The 20189-nt window shown below is 40.5% G+C and overlaps 1 protein-coding gene across 4 annotated transcripts in view; it reads right to left on the minus strand.

The window, feature by feature from the left end:
• glrbb (glycine receptor, beta b) overlaps window positions 1-20189 on the minus strand; it is a 57537-nt gene that overhangs the window by 12849 nt on the left and 24499 nt on the right. Inside the window, exons 1-7 of one of the 4 annotated variants that reach the window (XM_029726934.1) lie at window positions 16166-16462; window positions 11242-11378; window positions 9939-10045; window positions 8458-8525; window positions 5100-5326; window positions 3039-3121; window positions 2255-2395 (exon numbers count right to left, since the gene is read on the minus strand). In XM_029726934.1, the coding sequence (XP_029582794.1) occupies window positions 2255-2395; window positions 3039-3121; window positions 5100-5326; window positions 8458-8525; window positions 9939-10045; window positions 11242-11378; window positions 16166-16168 (766 nt within the window). In that variant the 5' untranslated portion in view covers window positions 16169-16462. Of the gene's footprint in view, window positions 1-2254; window positions 2396-3038; window positions 3122-5099; window positions 5327-8457; window positions 9227-9938; window positions 10046-11241; window positions 11379-16165; window positions 16465-20189 lie in introns of those variants that run through there. The other 3 variants (XM_029726953.1, XM_029726940.1, XM_029726946.1) reach the window with 3 other exon arrangements.

A 20189-nucleotide genomic window follows, 5' to 3' on the forward strand; every position in this document is an offset into this window, starting at 1 on the left:
GTAACTGCACCAAAACTCCAGTATTTTTCCTTCATAGCTTGTTCTCCATCTTCTTTTTAAATAGGGAGCCAATTTGTTTAAAGTACAGAAAATCAATACATGTTTTTATTGTCATATACACCAGATACAGTTGAAGACGGAAGTTTACACACACTTAGGTTGAAGTCATTAAAACTCATTTTTCAACCACTCCACAAATTTATTGTTAACAAAGTATAGTTTTGGCAAGTCAGTCAGGACATCTACTTTGTGCATGACACAAGTAATTTTTCCAACAATTGTTTACAGACAGCTTTTTTCACTTATAATTCACTGTATCACAATTCCAGTGGGTCAGAAGTTTACATACACTAAGTTGACTGAGCCTTTAAACAGCTTGGAAAATTCCAGAAAATGATGTCATGGATTTAGAAGATTCTGATAGGCTAATTGACATAATTTGAATCAATTGGAGGTGTACCTGTGGATGTATTTCAAGGCCTACCTTCAAACTCAGTGCCTCTTTGCTTGACATAATGGGAAAATCAAAAGAAATCAGCCAAGACCTCAGAAAAATAATTGTAGACCTCCACAAGTCTGGTTCATCCTTGGAAGCAATTTCCAAACGGCTGAAGGTTCCACGTTCATCTGTACAAACAATAGTACGCAAGTATAAACACCATGGGACCACGCAGCCGTCGTGGTCCCATGGTGTTTATACGCAGCCGTCATACGGCTGCGTGGTCCCAGAACGCATCTCCCCAGGAAGGAGATGCGTTCTGTCTCCTAGAGATGAACGTACTTTGGTGTGAAAAGTGCAAATCAATCCCAGAACAACAGAAAAGGCCCTTGTGAAGATGCTGGAGGAAACAGGTACAAAAGTATCTATATCCACAGTAAAACTAGTCCTACATCGATATAACCTGAAAGGCCGCACAGCAAGGAAGAAGCCACTGCTCCAAAACCGCCATAAAAAAGCATGACTACAGTTTGCAACTGCACATGGAGACAAAGATTGTACTTTTTGGAGAAATGTCCTCTGGTCTGATGAAACAAAAATAGAACTGTTTGGCCATAATGACCATCGTTATGTTAGGAGGAAAAAGGGGGAGGCTTGCAAGCCGAAGAACACCATCCCAACCATGAAGCCCGGGGGTGGCAGCATCATGTTGTGAGGGTGCTTTGCTGCAGGAGGGACAGCTGCACTTCATAAAATAGAGGGCATCAAGAGGCAGGAAAATTATGTGGATATATTGAAGCAACATCTCAAGACATCAGTCAGGAAGTTAAAGCTTGGTCGCAAATGGGTCTTCCAAATGGACAATGACCCCAAGCATACTTCCAAAGTTGTGGCAAAATGGCTTAAGGACAAAAAAGTCAAGGTATTGGAGTGGCTAGCACAAAGCCCTGACTTCAACCCTATAGGAAATTTGTGGGCAGAACTGAAAAAGCGTGTGCGAGCAAGGAGGCCTACAAACCTGACTCACTTACACCAGCTCTGTCAGGAGGAATGGGCCAAAATTCACCCAACTTATTGTGGGAAGCTTGTGGAAGGCTACCCTAAACGTTTGACCCAAGTTAAACAATTTTAAGGCAATGCTACCAAATACTAATTGAGTGTATGTAAACTTCTGACCCACTGGGAATGTGATGAAAGAAATTTAAACTGAAATAAATCATTCTCTCTACTATTATTCTGACATTTCACATTCTTAAAATATAGTGGTCATCCTAACTGACCTAAGATAGGGAATTTTTACTAGGATTAAATGTCAGGAATTGTGAAAAACTGAGTTTAAATGTATTTGGCTAAGGTGTATGTAAACTTCCGACTTCTGTAGGTGCAGTGAAATGTGTTGTTTTACAGGGTCAGCCATAGTACTATGGAACTCCTGGAGCAAATTAGGGTTAAGTGACTTGCTCAAGGGCACATCAACAGATTTTTCATCTTGTCAGCTCAGATATTCAAACCAGCAACCTGTAGGTTACTGGCCCAATACTCTAACCACTAGACTACCTGCCATCCTATTTTATTTCAATGAGTCATGGCTCTCTCTTGTCCCTCTGCAGCACACATATGGTGAGCAATGGAATAGCAATAAAATCACAGTCTTGAATAACAATACAGATCGTATCAGTATTGTGATAATATCATATTTTGAAATCCCTGGCAATTCCTAGCCGTAGTTTTCACTAAAATGAAAACAGAATACTTGTATTTCATGCCTATGGGGAGCTTACCTGTCCCTCCTGTCCCTCCCTATGGGGAGCTTACCTGTCCCTGCATAGAATTTGGTGCAGTTTCCATACTCTATGTCCTCCTGTTTGATATCAAACTGGGGCAGGGCGATCTCCTCCATCTGGACAGGGTCCTCTGACTGCCACATAAACTGCAGGTCATCCGTCGTATAGCCAACTGTAGACACAGAGAGACGGGTACACACACATACACACACACACACACACACACACACACACATGAAAGCATCCACAGGCACGCACGCACAAACACACAAACACACATCTTCGTCGTCAACAACAGTTAATAGTGTATATAAATCTCCATCCTGATATGATTACACTATATCTCAATGTTGTTTGAAGTACATTTTTATATTAATAGTAATCCCACTCTGCTAATAATAAGATTTTCCAGTAGTCATCTTAAATTACTTGTAATCCTTCCCTAACAAACATGAAATAAAGACTGATTTACATGTCCTATACATTTGCTAGTGTGATTACATGTATTCTATTTGCTTAGGCAAGTCAGTTAAGAATAAATTCTTATTTACGATGACGGCCTGGGAAGTGGTGAAGGGCAAGGGCAGCGCTAAATAAATAAATAAAACGAGACAGGAAAGAGACAACAGGAAAGACATCACAACACGTAACAGACAGTTCCAACAATGCATAATAAAACAACCTGGATATAAATTAAACCAATTGGTCTGTAACTGAAAAACATAATTTACATTAATTCAGGATAACTATAGCTCTCTCTCTCTAACAGATACCGTATATGGTCATGTGAAACTGAGCCATTATCAGTTACTCACAGCTCTCCAGCTGCATCTTACAGCGCTGCGTATCCATGGGGAACAGGGTCAGGTCCAAAGGACAGGATAGCGTGACAGACAACCTGGCAAAATGCAGAACCCTCAATGACTGTTAGTTGCAACGATTTCATCATTAATGCTATTGATGATTTGTTTCATGTCACGTTGCTCTTCAGCCAATACCACCCTATGCCTGTGGACATAATTAGAAATTATGAATGTTTTTAAAACCCATCAATTAAGATCTATCTGATTGAGGTTGGATTCATTGTGACCTACTGCAATAAAATGCTTCCTTCTAGTGAAAAGTAGGCTAAACTGGTCAAATTGACTGAAAAATATATTTGAAATGTCTGTGTCCTTGAATTTAAGTATGAGCTGTGAGCTAGATGGATGTAGAATGAGAATTACAGAGCTGCTGGGGATTCAGACTTTCATCGAAAAACTTTTCCTCACAAATCTGTTCATCAATCCCGCAAAGCTATATCATTTAAGAGACAATGGCGACTGCTGAATGATTGAAAAAGATGCTTCCTCGGCTCCGGAAATACATTCTTAATGTGAGCAACACCTGTATTGTGCAGAGTTGCATATGTATTTCCCAGCAGTCCATTTGCACATGAAAGCTTTGGGTTTTGGTTGAGATTTTAGAGGAGTGCTATTTTTGTATTTTGACAGCTTTCCCCATCATGTATACACAGTACATAGAGTACATCACCACAACAACACTGTAAGCCTGGGGAATGACTCATAGCTTTTAGCCCTGAGTGACATAAAAATACACATAGGGTATCCAATATGGGATCAGGGGTAAGCAGCCGAGCAGCCGAGCAGCCGAGCAGCCGAGCTTCAGTACTTGGGAGTCTAAGAGGACTAAACATTCTCCTTTCTCTATACTATAGTTCTTACAGCAGCTAGTGCCACCTTGTCACACAGCTTATAAGGACAAGACTAATATCGAGGCTCCAGAAGCAGTAAGTAGAGGGAGAACTGACTGGGAAGATAAACATTGGACAGTATTAGTGGGGGGAAAGTCTTATTAATGTGCTAATCTTTGGGCTGGGTGGAGTGGAGTGGGGCATTGTGGGAAAATACAGGCTGTCATAGGTTTTAGCGTTGTCATCCTGTGGACATTACTCTCACTAATGACATAGAATATTGGCATTCCAGAGCAGTAAAAAGGCTCAACAGATGTATCACATCTCCAAATCTCTGATTACTCTAAGTCCCTAAAGCAGCATTAAAGTATTACAGAGAGATTTCTGTGTGCACCGGTTACACAAACACAAATGATGTCATGACATGATTCCTGGTGGATGTTGTGTATTAACATATAACTAAAATATATATATATATATATATATATATATATATATATATTTTTTTTTTTTATCTTGTTCATCTACATAGCTGTATAGTCAATGTATCTTCAACAAAGTTTACCAGAGTGAACATAAACATAAAAGTTCCATATTTTCAATCAATCAAATAGATTTTATAAAACATTTTTTCATCAGCATTTGTCACAAATAGTTTTCTGAGGTATATTGTATTCTTGCTGCTGTGGTCTGAGTTCCAAAATCATAAAAAAAAGCTAGATTTAATTTGTTAGTGCATGGCAGTGCCAGTAAATCTAAGAGAATAAAAATTCTTTAGTTTCAAAATAGTGCAGCAATTTCTGTGAGCTATCAGATAACAATGTTAAAGCACTCTGAATGAACAATGAAGGTATGGACTTGATTATACCTCATATGAATCTAATTAGGTTGTTAGGACCCAGTTTACTGTAACTGTGAGGAAATGGCTGTCTCCAAAGCTGGCTTAAAGGAGAGCAACCACTCTACAATTTTAAAGACACATGTATGTTCAGATAGCTATACCGTGATTAGCCACACACTCATTAGACAAAGAAGAATAATTGACGATACACCATAGGATGATTAGCAATACACATGTTTATCTGGATGTTAATCTGCTAAAATATATTTTTCTAATCTTAATGGCATCACCTGTATAGGAAAATAAATCAGTTAAAATGTATAACAGTACACCAACACTCACCTCATGCTGATGAGGACGTCACCGTTGCGGAAGATGAAGAGGAGAATGTTCTCCTGGGTGACATCGTGGAAGTTGGCGCTCTTCTCGTTAGCGAAGAACAAATCAGGCTTCCACAGGCATTTGAACATCTTGGGATCAACGGTGAGTGAGTCAGACTTAAATTCCCGAGGTAGCCTGAGTCTGGGATCATTCCATCGCTGCCTCAGAAAGATGTTCACTCTGTAATCCTGTTATGTTCACAGTCGGGAACACAAAAGCACGACAAAACCATAGTCCTGCAGTTGTTGTCACTAACGGAGATTAATCCTTTTGTGAAGGCTCTAGTTTTACAAAATGTAAGCTAAATGTAGGCAAATAGACAATAGAGAAACACAGTCCCACAGCTATGCTAAACATGGATGAGCTAATGCTAAGGTTTATGCTAATGTCAAGGCTCAAATATCACTAATTGTAGGCACAAAGTAGTCAGACATGTGCTCTGATAAATGGTTGACAAGCAAACCTGACTTCATGGAGTTACATGTCATAAAACTGTGTGGTTACTATCAATCATTAGTCAACTGGCACTGTTAACAGGGAATCCAGATGGCTAACAAAATGGCTGACTTCTTCCCACGAACTCTACCCACTAATTATAAACAAACCAGTTTGATCAAAAGTGCCTGAAGCCTTCTTAGGTAGTTTGAAATTAGATACAAATCTGATTCCTGGCCATGTGACTTGTGTCTGAACAGTCAAATGAGATTTATTTGCCCTCAAGTGGTTTTTAGACTGTTATTTGGCATATCTTGTTGCTTGCTAGTTTGACAAGAACATGTGGTAGTTTGACAAGAACACAAACAAATGAGTTAATGTGCTAGAAAGTAAACAGCTACCTAGCTAGCTAGTTGACTCTTGTGGCTAGCCAAAAATGACTTGTTTTGAAAGTTGGATCATCTTATCCTTTGAGGCTTTAAGTGTTCTTACAGTATGATTTTCAAAATTCAAAGCAACTGGGAGACTTCTATGGCGGGCATTGTTGTCAGTCACCTTAGCTTGCTACATAACTTCTGAGTGAGAGGAAGCAGGACATCACCACCAATCAGCCTACAACACTGCGCACAAACCCTAGAGTAGCCATGACAGCAAAGGACTGCAGTCTGAACACACACAAATCTGATTTGGTCACTTCTAACTTGCTGTTTGGACAGTCAGTTTCCCAAAATGGATTTGAAAAACAAAACTGATTTGTGCATTTAGACCTGCAGTGTAAACAAGGCTTAGGTTCTACAGATTAGCAGAGAAAGGCTGATTGTATTTTGATTAAAATCAATCAAGGAAATGTTGACATGAAAGGAACTGTTTAAGGGTGTTGCAAAGGTTCAAGGGGTTACACGGAATTATGCAAAAGCCTCATTAAGAGCTTCATTAAGAGCTTAGACCATGTTGTTTAAGAGAACATGTCACTCAGTGACGTTTTATGTGCCATTGAGTTTTGGTGTACTTCAAAATCCTGTTGGAGAGCAGGTGTAGGGAGGGGCTATTAGCTAATTTCGTGAAGACGGATGACCTGTCAAATAATCCCCAAACACACCAACTGTGCGTGTGTGTGTATGTGTGTGTGTGTGTGTGTGTGTGTGTGTGTGTGTGTGTGCACGTGGTGTTGCTTTGTTAAAATTGTGATCAGTTTAATGACAATGACCATCTTCATTCATAATATAAATTCAGAAACAAAATGTCCAATAGTTGTGCCGCTGCACCACTGTATCATGGTCTTAACAACTGACCATAACGTTTAACAGGCCTATCTTTGACTGTACCTTGACAGAAACTCAACCAACCTCTGTAGCGTTCCAAATTTCACACCTTGATTTTTGTAAATCTCAAAAGATTAAATGTATTCTCTGCGGCCGGGTATCAACCACCCATCTGCCGCTGTGAATTTGACAAAGATTTAACACATCCACCAAGTGTAATGAAAGAGGAAAGCTCAAGACGGAGTGGCCTTATGAAACATGGTGGGGATTTATTGCCCGCTGCAACATCATATTAGTCATTCGCTCCAGGCGACTGTGCCTCATAAAGTGAAAATGGATGTGTTAACTAAGGTGGGCGTGCAGCGGATTGGAGCATTTAGCTGAGGTGTAAATGACAGAACAGTATTTCAAAAGATCAGAAGCCCCATCGAGGGATAAATGGAGAACTAGAGGTAACCAGCTGTCTCTCTTCATCCCTCTCTCTCTCTCTCTCTCTCTCTCTCTTTCTTTCTCTGTCTTTCACTCCTTCTCACTTAAACTATCTCTTGTTCATGCTGAGATATAGCTAAGTGGAAATATGGAAAAGATGAGCACCTGTCTGTCTGTCTCACCGCTAACTCTTGGGTTTTGACTGTTATCGTTTTCATGTGACGCATATCATCACCTTAATCGTCCCCGGTGTGAAATTCCCCTGTTGGCATTAAGTGCACCGGTAGAGCGCAGACACATGCCACTGATCTATGGCCAAGGGAAATATTTTAGGTGGAAACCCAAGACATTCCAGGATACAGGATCTAAGCTTTGTTATGGGTGTCACTCCCCATGAAGTGCAAAGACATTGGAACAGGAGTTGACTCTGGAGAAGACATATACACCTGCCTCAGCAAAACAGAGCTAACATAAAGCTCCGAGGCCCCAAGTGATACATAGCTGGATAACAACACCCAACAACACCCATGGGTTAACAGACACTTGTCTGACTGTCTGTCTGTCTCCATCCACCCACCGACGTACTTGCCATTCCTGTATGCACAGTATCTACAGTGCAGCAGGTCTATTTGCATTCCAAATCCATCTACAGTAACGCTTACTCGCAAATCCATTAGCCTACATAGGGCCTGAGTCGCTAACTGAACAGATTGTTAACTATTCTACTCCTCCCATATGTGGAATGAAAAGACAACATTAGGTAGGTTATTAGGAAGTTTAAACAGCGTTCTCTTTAATGTCTCTCAAAGTGAGTCAGGGTCAAATCATCTCGTCCTGAGTTTAATCTACATTCATTAGCATTCGGAAACACAGTTCTTTCAGCAATGAAGCCATCAGATAAATGAGGCATGAAAGCTTTTGTCCTAATAATGATTCACCGTTAAATCATCTGACGCACTGTAGTCTGCGTACAATACATCTTCCCCAATCCCCTATGCTTATTAATAATGTACTATTATATAGTGATTGATAAAATTATATGTTGGTCAGATGTAATTGAACCATGGAGGGTTTGAGTAGGTTAAAGATGCACCTAGATGATGACCTAAGGTCAGTTGTTTACCCTTATGGTTAAGGTCAGGAATTGGGGAGGGTAAACGGGGAACTTCTATCACACAGTGAGGAAGTCTTACCATAGTGGTCTCCTGGATTGACCCAAAGCTGTTTATAAATATGTTCACTTTGTCCTCCACAGGAATGCCTAAAAAAATAAAAAAAGTTTAGAACAGTAGCAGCTGAAAACAGGCAGCATGAGGACCTCTCATTCACAATCTTACTGAACTGAACAGGCTTAACCTACGTTTCAATACAATCTTAGCTAGCATCTCATATTCATAAGCTTCATGAGGAAAATCTACTTGATGTAAATGTTATAATTCAAAATGCATTTCAGAATATCAGCCTATAGCTGTGACTATAGCCAAATTGAAATTCAGAAAACACAGTAAAAAAATATCTCCCGTCACACAAAACGGCGAAGGGATGCCCGAGAAACAGCTTCAAATCTAATTTCTGAGATTAGAGCGCTGACTTTAATGGATGTCAAGATCTAGCTTTCGTCTGGCCTTGATATGAACACCAGATGTGGGCCCAGTGGGAAGAATAACCAGGCGGTCATAGAGGAAATTCACATGGCACGAACCACATCAAACAGTCGAAGTCTGGGAGATGCATACAGAGCCAAGGCCAGGGAATGAGGATGGGTCTGCGATGGTCTAAAGAAGACCACCCTGGACCCATTACATCATCAGCTGGGGTTTCTATTGGGGCACAAAACATCTTAAAAGCCTGGGAGTGTTGGTTATTTTGACAAGGTGCATAGATTGAGTTCAATCAAATTGTGAATTACTGTAAAGGTCTTCTCCAATAACTGCCTTTAACGTAGCTTCCTCAACATGGAAACTTGGATGATCGAGTAAAAAAAGAAAGAGAGAGAGAGATGGAGACAGAGTGAGAGAAAGAGAGAGAGAGAGAGAGAGAGAGAGAGAGAGAGAAAGGGAGGGAGAGAGAGCGAGAAAGAAAGAGAGGGAGAGAAAGAGCGAGAGGAAGAGAGAGAGATGGAGGGAGAGAAAGAGAGAGAGAGAGAGAGAGAGAGAGGGCAAGTGAGAGAGACCTCCTACCAAATGTATGACCATATTAGAGACACATATTTCCCTCAGATTATACAGACATACAAAGAATTCGAAAACACATCCAATTTTGATAAAATCTCATATCTATTTGGTGAAATACCACAGTGTGCAATCACAGCAGCAAGATTTGTGACCTGTTGCCAGAAGAAAAGGGCAACCAGTGAAGAACAAACACCATTGTAAATGTAACCCATATTTATGTTTATTTATTTTCCCTTTTTTACTTTAACTATTTGCACATCGTTGCAACACTGTATATAGACATAATATGACATATGAAATGTCTTTATTCTTTTGGAACTTGTGTGAGTGTAATATTTACTGTTCACTTTTTATTGTTTATTTCACTTTTGTTTATCCATTTCATTTGCTTTGACAATGTAAACATATGTTTCCATGCCAATAAAGCTCTTTGAATTTAATTGAATTTAATTGAGAGAGAGAGAGAGAGAGAGAGAGAGAGAGAGAGAAAGCAGGCTAACCTTTGAAGTTGGGCCTGATTCGAGGATCATACGTGATCAGTAATCTGTTCAAGATGTTACTGGTTGAATTCTCAGGGACCCGTGCGAGATCCTCAGGTGTCAGCTGTCTGCAAAGAGGAAAGAAAAAAGGAGGAAACTCTAAACCACATTACGTAGCAGGTCAAATTCTCCTGGATTAACTGTGCAGACGGAAGTATATCTTTGTGTTTCCAGAACCTGAGAACTACCAGTTGGTGATTCAAGTAGCTTCGGTAATAGGACCTCCCCAGCAAACGATGCTTGGGGTCTCAGAGCATTCCTGGAATGTCTGCAAAATTACAGTTAAATGTTCACAAGATTATGGGAAGTGTTCTTGGTTCTCATAGCAGAGTGAAAAATAAAGGAAATTCCTCAGGAATTCAAGGAATCAGTAGTTCATGGCTGTATAGGTTGCTTTAATGTCAGCAGCTACTGTAAATGGCAACATCCACAATGTTGCTGAAGATCACATTTGCATAATGTTTCTTGCAACCCTAGCATGACATTCTTGGAACGTAGTGTGAAAATCATTTGCATTTCTGTCAACAAGCAAAGGTTCTTAGTGTATTTGTGAAAGATTCACATCAGTTGTGACCTTAGAAGAATTTTCAACATTCAAGGAATATCTTCTGCTTTCTGAAACTGATTTGCTGAAATAACATTGACCTGAGGAGAGATGGATGGAGGGAGCAGGACTTGGCAGAGGAAAGAGGGAAAATCCACTCCACGTGGGTGGCAACTGAACTCTGCCAAGGAATTCAACTTGAAAAGCACATTACATATGATTATGTAAACCTCATCAGGCACTGAGGATGAGTAAAAGTGCTCGGCTGGAATTTGTGTGTGCACGTTTGCAGTTCCCTTGATCAAGGTGTATCCCCTCTGCTCCACCATAAGTTCCCCACCAACAAAACATTGTTTTCTCTCCAGTTTAGGCATTCACTGTGAATATTGTAATGAAATTTAAGGGTTCCCTTCAAATTCAATAATCGTTATGTTTGATCCCTTCTAGGATTTAGTACAGTAAGACATCAAACATTGCATGACAAATTAGGCTTTGAAGCTAAAACAGGGATAGGGATGACAAATTCTTTTTTTGGAGAGACGATACTTCTGGCCAGCTGTCCTGATTTCTAATGGATCCAACATCTGTCTCTTCTTGGATTGCATTTTCAAACACTAAGCATTTGAAAATGGTCAGAGTAACTGATCGTATTTTTGAGTTTGAGCAATTTAGGCAATGCCGCAGGGAATCTCATGAGGTGGGGTGAAATTCTGCACTTACGAAGGACAGTAGACTTGCTTCCCCTTCTTCCCTTTCTTTGTCCCTTTTTCTTTAGTGGATCCTCCCTCTATCCAGACCAAGAAGATGAGGAGAAGGATGGCCAATTTCTTGACGCCCATCTTGGTCAACCCCTGAGCCTGAAAAGAGAGAAAGAAAATGTAAAAAATTGATCTCTTCAACTCACTCATGCTTAATGTGTCGACATTCACACGCTCTTTCCAAATGTTGTCTTTTAGCCATCCAATAAAACTTGAAGTTGATTTGCACATATGGAGCAAGGCTACCCCATTTGTAAGTTATGTAAGACTAAAGCCCATTCTCCTAAACCATATGAATACAGTAGGCAAACATTTGCATGCTCTAGTTTAAATCCCTTCCTGTAAATAAAGACTGTAGATCTATCACATCTATTGTTCTGTCAACAGATTGGCACTCCATGGATTGACTCGGATGAGATTCTGTCACCAATATAATCTGATTTGATTCATAACTTTGAACGTTCTGTGTACTTTTAATCTCGTGGCTCAGTTGGTTGGAGAAGTACATACACATACTGTACACTGAAAATGTATTAATACACTGAGGGCACAAATAATAGGAACACATGCTCTTTCCACGACATAGACTGACCAGGTGATATAATTTGTTCAATTCATTTCAATCAGTGTAGATGAAGGGGAGGAGACAGGTTAAAGAAGGATTTTCATGCCTTGAGACAAATGAGACATGGATTGTGCATGTGTGCCATCCAGAGGGTGAATCGGCAAGACAAAATATTGAAATGCCTTTGAACTGGGTATGGTAGTAGGTTCCAGGCGCACCGTTTTGAGTGTGTCAAGACTGGTTCCGTACACAAAAGACATCTAGCCAACTTGACACAACTGTGGGAAGCATCGGCCCAGCATCCCTGTGGAATGCGTTCGACAGTCCATGCCCTGAACGAGGCTGTTCTGAGGGCAAAGAGGGTGGGGGGATGCAACTCAATATTAGGATGGTGTTCTTAATGTTTTGTACACTCAGTGTGTAAGAGTTATTGTGTCATTTCATGTAAGAGTGTCTGTTAAATAACCTAATCTCAGCATTCTTAAAGTATAATGTCTTCCTCTTGCTGAAATGGTTGATTTGAGAGTTTCATAAATTGAATATAATACAGCAATTTTACTAAATTCAAAGCACTTGTTAAGAGTCTAAAGTACTCTACAATTGCATTGATTGATTGATGCCACCAACACAATTATACCTTTATTCCATTAAGACATGGAATGAATGGAGCTCTTGCATTTCATTGTCTAGACACTCTGCCGCTGCACAAGGAATTCCCTGTCTGCTACTCCCACATTGATCATCATCAGCAGTAGCAGAACTGTGCCACACTTTGGTTCATTCTGTACCTCAGCACTAAAACCTCTCCTAGCTTATACAGATGTAGGATCTTAATTTGATCACCCTTTTGTTGCACAGCAGGAAATGCAAACTTGTGGTGTATTTTAGTTTTAAAAAGGCTTCTAAAGTTTGTTATTTCCACTTTGAAATGTAAAATTTGATTTGCCCTAATGAAAGATGTATTAACCCAATGAAAAATGTCCATTAATTACACTCCACATAATAATTCACATTTGGTGTTATTTTCCCGCTATAGCAAACCGGCTAAAATTAAGATCCTACATCTGTATTTCACACATGATTATTGATTCCACACAGCTGAAGTGTTGGTGGTTTATTTGACATGACACCTATCCCCTCATGTACGACCCAGAATTCCATTGACCTAGAATTACTCCTAATCATTATCTTCCAGTGAAATATAACCTTAATTCGTTTTTCTTTCTTTCTATCTCTTTCTTTCTATATTTTTTCTTTTTTCTTTCTCTCTCTCTCTAAAGTGATTTAGAGTCAAGTTCACAGAGCTGTGCAAAGTTGTGCTATGGCTAAGTTGTGCTATTGCTGGTATCCCCTGCATATTTCATAAGCTTTTAGTCACTTTGCATTGGCGTGGTCCCTGTTTCCTAAATATAGTTTGTTCGAGTATTTTCCCCTTTCACTGAATGAGGACGGAGGAGACAATCATTGCTGCTCTCCTAATATAATGTAAATAATATTTATTTTTATTTAACTTTTATTTCAAATGAAATGTAAAAAATGCAACCAGGGAGACACATTGAGACCTAGGTCTCATTCACAAGCGTGCCCTAGGAACATCAGCACACAAATAATTATATACAAAATACACATACAATATACACATTGCCATTATAATCAAATAAAACAAACACATTAATCACTATAAAAATCCTTAACCAATATTTAAAATTGTCCCAGGGACACCAAATGACCGAAACGAAGTGCCAACTGGAGACTATTCCACACGAGGTGCCTGATTTGAAAAAGCAGATCTCCTGAACTCTGTGGTTACCATGGGAGTCATCATCGTTAACCAACCCTGTGACCTTGAATTATAACCTGAAATTATTCATTTCAACAAAGATGTTAAGCATGTTGGAAGCTTGTGGAGTAGGGATTTATAAACAAAAAGAGAGAAATGAAGTGATCTACTTGCCTTTAAAGAGGTCCAGTCAACTTTTTGGTAAAGGATGCAGTGAAGAATATTAACTGCCAGATCTAATAAAATGAAGGGTGCTATGATAAACAGAATCAAGGGATTTTAGAGTAGAGTCAGTTGCACTTCGGTCAAGAACAGGTAGAAAAGTTGATTGAGAAAATATTGCAAATAACCTAAAAAAGCCCTGTTTTATGAGAGTTCACCACTATGTCACTCCATTCTTACTGATCCATTCTTAGCGTAAGAACCTTGTGTTGTTTATACAGTGCATTCGGAGAGTATTCAGACCCCTTGACTTTTTTCACATTTTGTTACGTTACAGCGTTATAAAAAAACAACTAAAATATCACATTTACATAGGTATTCAGACCCTTTACTCAGTACTTTGTTGAAGCACCTTTGGCAGCGAATACAGCCTCGAGTGTTCTTGGGTATGACGCTACAAGCTTGGCACACCTGTATTTGTGGAGTTTCTCCCATTCTTCTCTGGAGATTCTCTCAACCTCTGTCAGGTTGAATGGGGAACGTCGCTGTACAGCTATTTTCAGATCTCTCCAGAGATGTTTGATCGGGTTCAAGTCCGTGTCTGGCTGGGCCACTCAAGGAGACTTGTCCTGAAGAGACTTGTCCCGAAGCCAATCCTGCGTTGTCTTGGCTGTGTGCTTAGGGTCGTTGTCCTGTTGGAAGGTGAACCTTCTCCCCAGTCTGAGGTCCTGAGTGCTCTGGAGCAGGTTTTCATCAAGGATCTCTCTGTACTTTGCTTCGTTCATCTTTCCCTCGATCCTGACAAGTCTCCCAGTCCCTGTCGCTGAAAAACATCCCCACAACATAATGCTGCCACCACCATGCTTCACCGTAGGAATACTGCCAGGTTTCCTCCAGACGTGACGCTTGACATTCAGGCCAAAGAGTTCAAACCTGATTTCATCAGACCATAGAATCTTGTTTCTCACTCTACCATAAATGCCTGATTGGTGGAGTGCTGCAGAGAGGGTTGTCCTTCTGGAAGGTTCTCCCATCTCCACAGAAGAACTCCAGTTTGGCTGGGCGACCAGCTCTAGGAAGAGTCTTAGTTGTTCCAAACTTCTTCCATTTAAGAATGATGGAGGCCATTGTGTTCTTGGGGACCTTCATTGCTGCAGACATTTTTTGGTACCCTTCCCCAGATCTGTGCCTACGGACAATTCCTTCGACCTCATGGCTTGGTTTTTCCTCTGACATACACTGTCAACTGTGGGACATTATATAGACAGGTGTGTGCCTTTCCAAATTATTTCCAATAAATGTAATTTACCACAGGTGGACTCCAATCAAGTTGTAGAAACATCTCAAGGATGATCAATGGAAACAGGATGCACCTGAGCTCAATTTCGAGTCTCATAGCAAAGGGTCTGAATACTTATGTAAATAAGGTATTTGTGTTTTTTATTTTTAATACATTTGCAAACAGTTCAAATAGATTGTCATTATGGGGTATTGTGTGGAGATTGACGAGGGAGAAAAATAATTGAATCCATTTTAGAATAAGGCTCTAACGTAATAAACCTTGGAAAAAGTCAAGGGGTCTGAACACTTTCCAAATGCACTGTATGTAGAGTTAAATTCAAACGTCTTTTCAGTGACACAAGCTCCCACATAGAATGAGTATTGGTATCATCAGGTCAATAGGAATTATGTTCACCAAACACAATTTTCTCCATTAGGGCTTTAATTGCACTATTGGATTTCTGACCTTGGAGGCATATTAAACGGCTGTTATTGCCTGTGAAGGACTACATACAGTATGCACAATGTAGCAAAAACACTGCTTTTATTGAACTGCACAGAAATGCCCATTTAATTTGGCCACCCAGGCACTGCAAAACATTTTTCCATTCCACATTTGATAGTCTGCTGAAAAATAAAGTATGATATTGATAGTATAGAATAGATACCAATGACATTTAAAAAAAACTGCTTTGCATGACATTATTCAACTTTCCCTCATTTTCATCTTTGTATCTTATCAAGACTTTTACTGTGCACCTCCATATTTAAGTCATGCAAACAAGCGATACAATTCCTTCTAATTGCCCACCAATTTCAACAATCACTACCTGTGGCTGCCTGCACCTCGCATCAGGTCCAATCGCAACAAGAGAAGACGCTGCCGCTTGCCCAAAGCTTGAGCACCACTTGCAAAAGATGTAGAATATTATACATAGCGAAGCGACCACCACGATAGGAGGTGATAGGGGAATGGGGGGAAATGTCATTAAGTACGAGCGAAAACATACTTCGGGGTCATGCATTTCACATTGCCTACATTGAAGTGAACATAGGCTACAACGACGTTTTGTTTAAAAATACAAGCATTTCACTTACCATTTTGTTTTCTTCAATAGTTTATTCGTTACAAGACCCGCAAAAGCTGACAGTGTAAAAGGTCGTTAGTCTTCCTTGACCATACGCAGTCGATATTCTTCATTCTGGTCTCCCCCGTCCGTCATTCGTTCGAAGTAGCAGTTGTTGATTTTTATCTCTAATTTACATTTCGGGTATATGCCTATTTTTCTCTACGCGCGGTCAGGTTTGTATTTGTATTGAATGTATATGGTTGATGCCCTTTTGCCTCAGTTCGGGATGCCCAAGATGGAGGATTGCGTGTGCACCTGTCATGCAACATGCGCAGAAGCGGGATGCACACATTAATACATCATTGCCTCAGCACCACGGACAGCCGCTTTCTGCCCCCAACGATACATGGAAGCCCATTACGTTTGGGCAATAATATATATTCATGTGAAGCGTACAAACTTCCTATTATTTATTATGTCATATTCATGAACAACGTTTAGCGCCAACTGAAGAGTCGGTCGAGCGCTTGTGAAGATTACACATGACACCATAGGCTATTTAGAAAATAAAATGACAGCATCTAATTAATTATGTCTTGTTGGATTGTAGATACATACATGTTAGTGAATGTAGGTCAATTATATATTTTAATATTGTGTTGAGGTGTTAAAACGTTAATTGATGACTGGATGCATATCAAGGTCAGAAAGGCTATGCTCTTGTTGGGGTGATAAACAAAATCCAACAAAATCCAACAATGAAGTAGGCTAGTCTGTAACATTTATTGTGTCATTTTTTTGTCAACACGAAGCCTATCCATAACTCAACATAACATCCATAACACAACTTAACATCTATAACACCACATCACATCTATAATTCAACATAACATCCATAACTCAACATAACATCCATAACACAACATAACATCTATAACACAACATAACATCTATAACCCCACATCACATCTATAACACCACATCACATCTATAACTCAACATAACATCCATAACACAACATAACATCTAGAACACAACACAACATCTATAACACAACATAACATCTAGAACACAACACAACATCTATAACACAACATAACATCTATAACACAACATAACATCTATAACACAACATAACATCTAGAACTCAACATAACATCTATAACACAACATAACATCTAGAACTCAACACAACATCTATAACACAACATCACATCTATAACACCACATCACATCTATAACTCAACATACCTGGCAAGTATTATCTATTTAATCTCTCTTAATCTCTGTCATTTCTATATCCATGTCTCTACACTAAATAATGATCCACTGATAAAAGCAACTACACTGAACAAAAATATAAACCCAACATGCATCAATTTCAAAGATTTTACTGAGTTACAGGTTATATAAGGAAATTAGTCAATTGAAATAAATTCCCTAATCTATGGATTTCACATGACTGGGAATACAGATATGCATATTTTGGTTAGATACCTTAAAAATAGGTAGAGGCATGGATCAGAAAACCAGTCAGTATCTGGTGTGACCCCCCCTTTTGCCTCATGCAGCACAACACATCTCCTTCACATATAGTTGATCTGGCTGTTGATTGTGGCCTGTGGAATGTTGTCCCACTCCTCTTCAATGGCAGTGTGAAGATGTTGGATATTGGCTGGAACTGGAACACGCTGTTGTACCTGTCAATCCAGAGCATCCCAAACCTGCTCAATGGGTGACATGTCTGAGGAGTCTGCAGGCCATGGAAGAAATGGGACATTTTCAGCTTCCAGGAATTGTGTACATGTGACATGGGGCCGTGCATTACATGCTGAAACATGAGGTGATGGCGGCAGATGAATGGCACGACAATGGACCTCAGGATCTCGTCACGGTATCTCGGTGCATTCAAATTGCTATCGATAAAATTAAATTGTGTTAGTTGTTCGTAGCTTATATCTGCCCATACCATAACCCCATCGCCACCATGGGACACTCTGCTCACAATGTTGACATCAGCAAACCACTCGCCCACAAAATGCAATGCTCACTGTCTGCCATCTGCCCGGTACAGTTGATTCCGGGAATTAATCTGTGAAGATCACACTTCTCCAGCGTGCCAATGGCCATCGAAGGTGAGCATTTGCCCACTGAAATCGGTTACGACGCCAAACTTCAGTCAGGTCAAGACCCTGGGGAGGACGACGAGCATGCAGAGGAGCTTCCCTGAGATGGTTTCAGACAGTTTGTGCAGAAATTCTTCGGTCGAGCGAACCCACAGTTTCAACTGTCCGGGTAGCTGGTCTCAGACGATCCCGCAGGTGAAGAAGCCAGATGTGGAGGTCTTGGTCTGGCATGGTTACAGGTGGTCTGCGGTTCTGAGGCCGGTTGGACGTACTACCAAATTCTCTAAAGCAACGTTGGAGGCGACTTATGGTAGATAAATTAACCTTAGATTATCTGGCAACAGCTCTGGTGGACATTCCTGCAGTCAGCATGGAAATTGCACACTCCCTCAAAACTTGAGACATCTGTGCCATTGTGTTGTGTGACAAAACTGCACATTTTAGTGTGGCCTTTTATTGTCCCCAGGACAAGGTGCACTTGTGTAATGATCATGCTGTTTAACCATCTTCTTGATATGCCACACCAGTCAGGTGGATGGATTATCTTGGCAAATGAGAAATGCTCACTAACAGTGATGTAAACAAATTTGTGCACGTGGAACATTTCTGTGACCTTTTATTTCAGCTCATGAAACATCGGACCAACACATTACATGTTGAGTCTGTGAGGGAGAGGGAGTTTGCATGAACCAAAACATGCTTGTCTGCCAACAAACACAGTGTCAGTGTGTATGTGAGTGTGTGTGTGGATGCCCTCCAGCATTCTCTCTCTGGTGAGGAGTGTGTGTGTGTGTGTGTGTGTGTGTGTGTGTGTGTGTGTGTGTGTGTGTGTGTGTGTGTGTGTGTGTGTGTGTGTGTGTGTGTGTGTGTGCAGGAATGCATGCATCAGGACATTGGGAGTAGAGGTTCTCTACCATCTATGGTGTGCAGTGTACCTCCACATTATAGCCAGGCCAACAGTGAATCAAAGCTGACCTCTGAGGTGGAGACAATCCTTTCTCTCTCACACAGTCTGATATCAAAGAGAATCAAACTATGTGGTTTATGACCCTCGCCTTTGTACGTCTAGCCAAGAGGTATTACTGAGGAACAGTTTGCATCACCTTTTTAAATGGGCCTTATGTTCTTCCAAAGAATAAGAAAATGGAATCTATTCCAAAATCTAATTTCACATATAACCCAGAGCTTCAGTTCCTTTTCTATTATTCAATGAGTCTGGGGCAGATTAGACAGGTTCCCCACGTTGGTACCTATAGTATCAGTCTGGGGAAGATTGGGCAGGTTCCCAGATTGGGCAGGTTCCCCACGTTGGTCCCTAACAGTGGAGCAGCTCAAGAGCTTCAAAACTATCATGGTCCAAACGTACCAAAACAATGTCTATTCCCCTTCAGGAGGCTGAAAAGATTTGGCATGGGTCCTCAGATCCTCAAAAAGTTATACAGCTGCACCATCGAGAGCATCCTGACTGGTTGCATCACCGCTTGGTATGGCAACTGCTCGGCATCTGACCGCAAGGTGCTACAGAAGGTAGTGCGTACGGCCCAGTACATCACTGGGGCCGAGCTCCCTGCCATCCAGTACCTCTATACCAGGCGATGTCAGAGGAAGGCTATAAAAATTGTCAAAGACTCCAGCCACCCATGTCATATACTGTTCTACCTGCTACAACATGCCAAGCGGTACCGGAGCGCCATGTCTAGGTCCAAAATGCTCCTTAACAGCTTCTACCCCCAAGCCATAAAACTGCTAAACAATTAATCCAATGGCTACCTGGACTATTTGCATTGACCCTCTTTTTTACACTGCTGCTACTCTCTGTTTATTATCTATGCATAGTCACTATATCCCTACCTACATGTACAGTACATATTACCTCAGTTACCTCGACTAACCTGTACCCAAGCACATGGACTCGGTACCGGTATC

Source organism: Salmo trutta, chromosome 3 (assembly GCF_901001165.1).
Source record: "Salmo trutta chromosome 3, fSalTru1.1, whole genome shotgun sequence".
NCBI classification, from domain to species: domain Eukaryota; kingdom Metazoa; phylum Chordata; class Actinopteri; order Salmoniformes; family Salmonidae; genus Salmo; species Salmo trutta.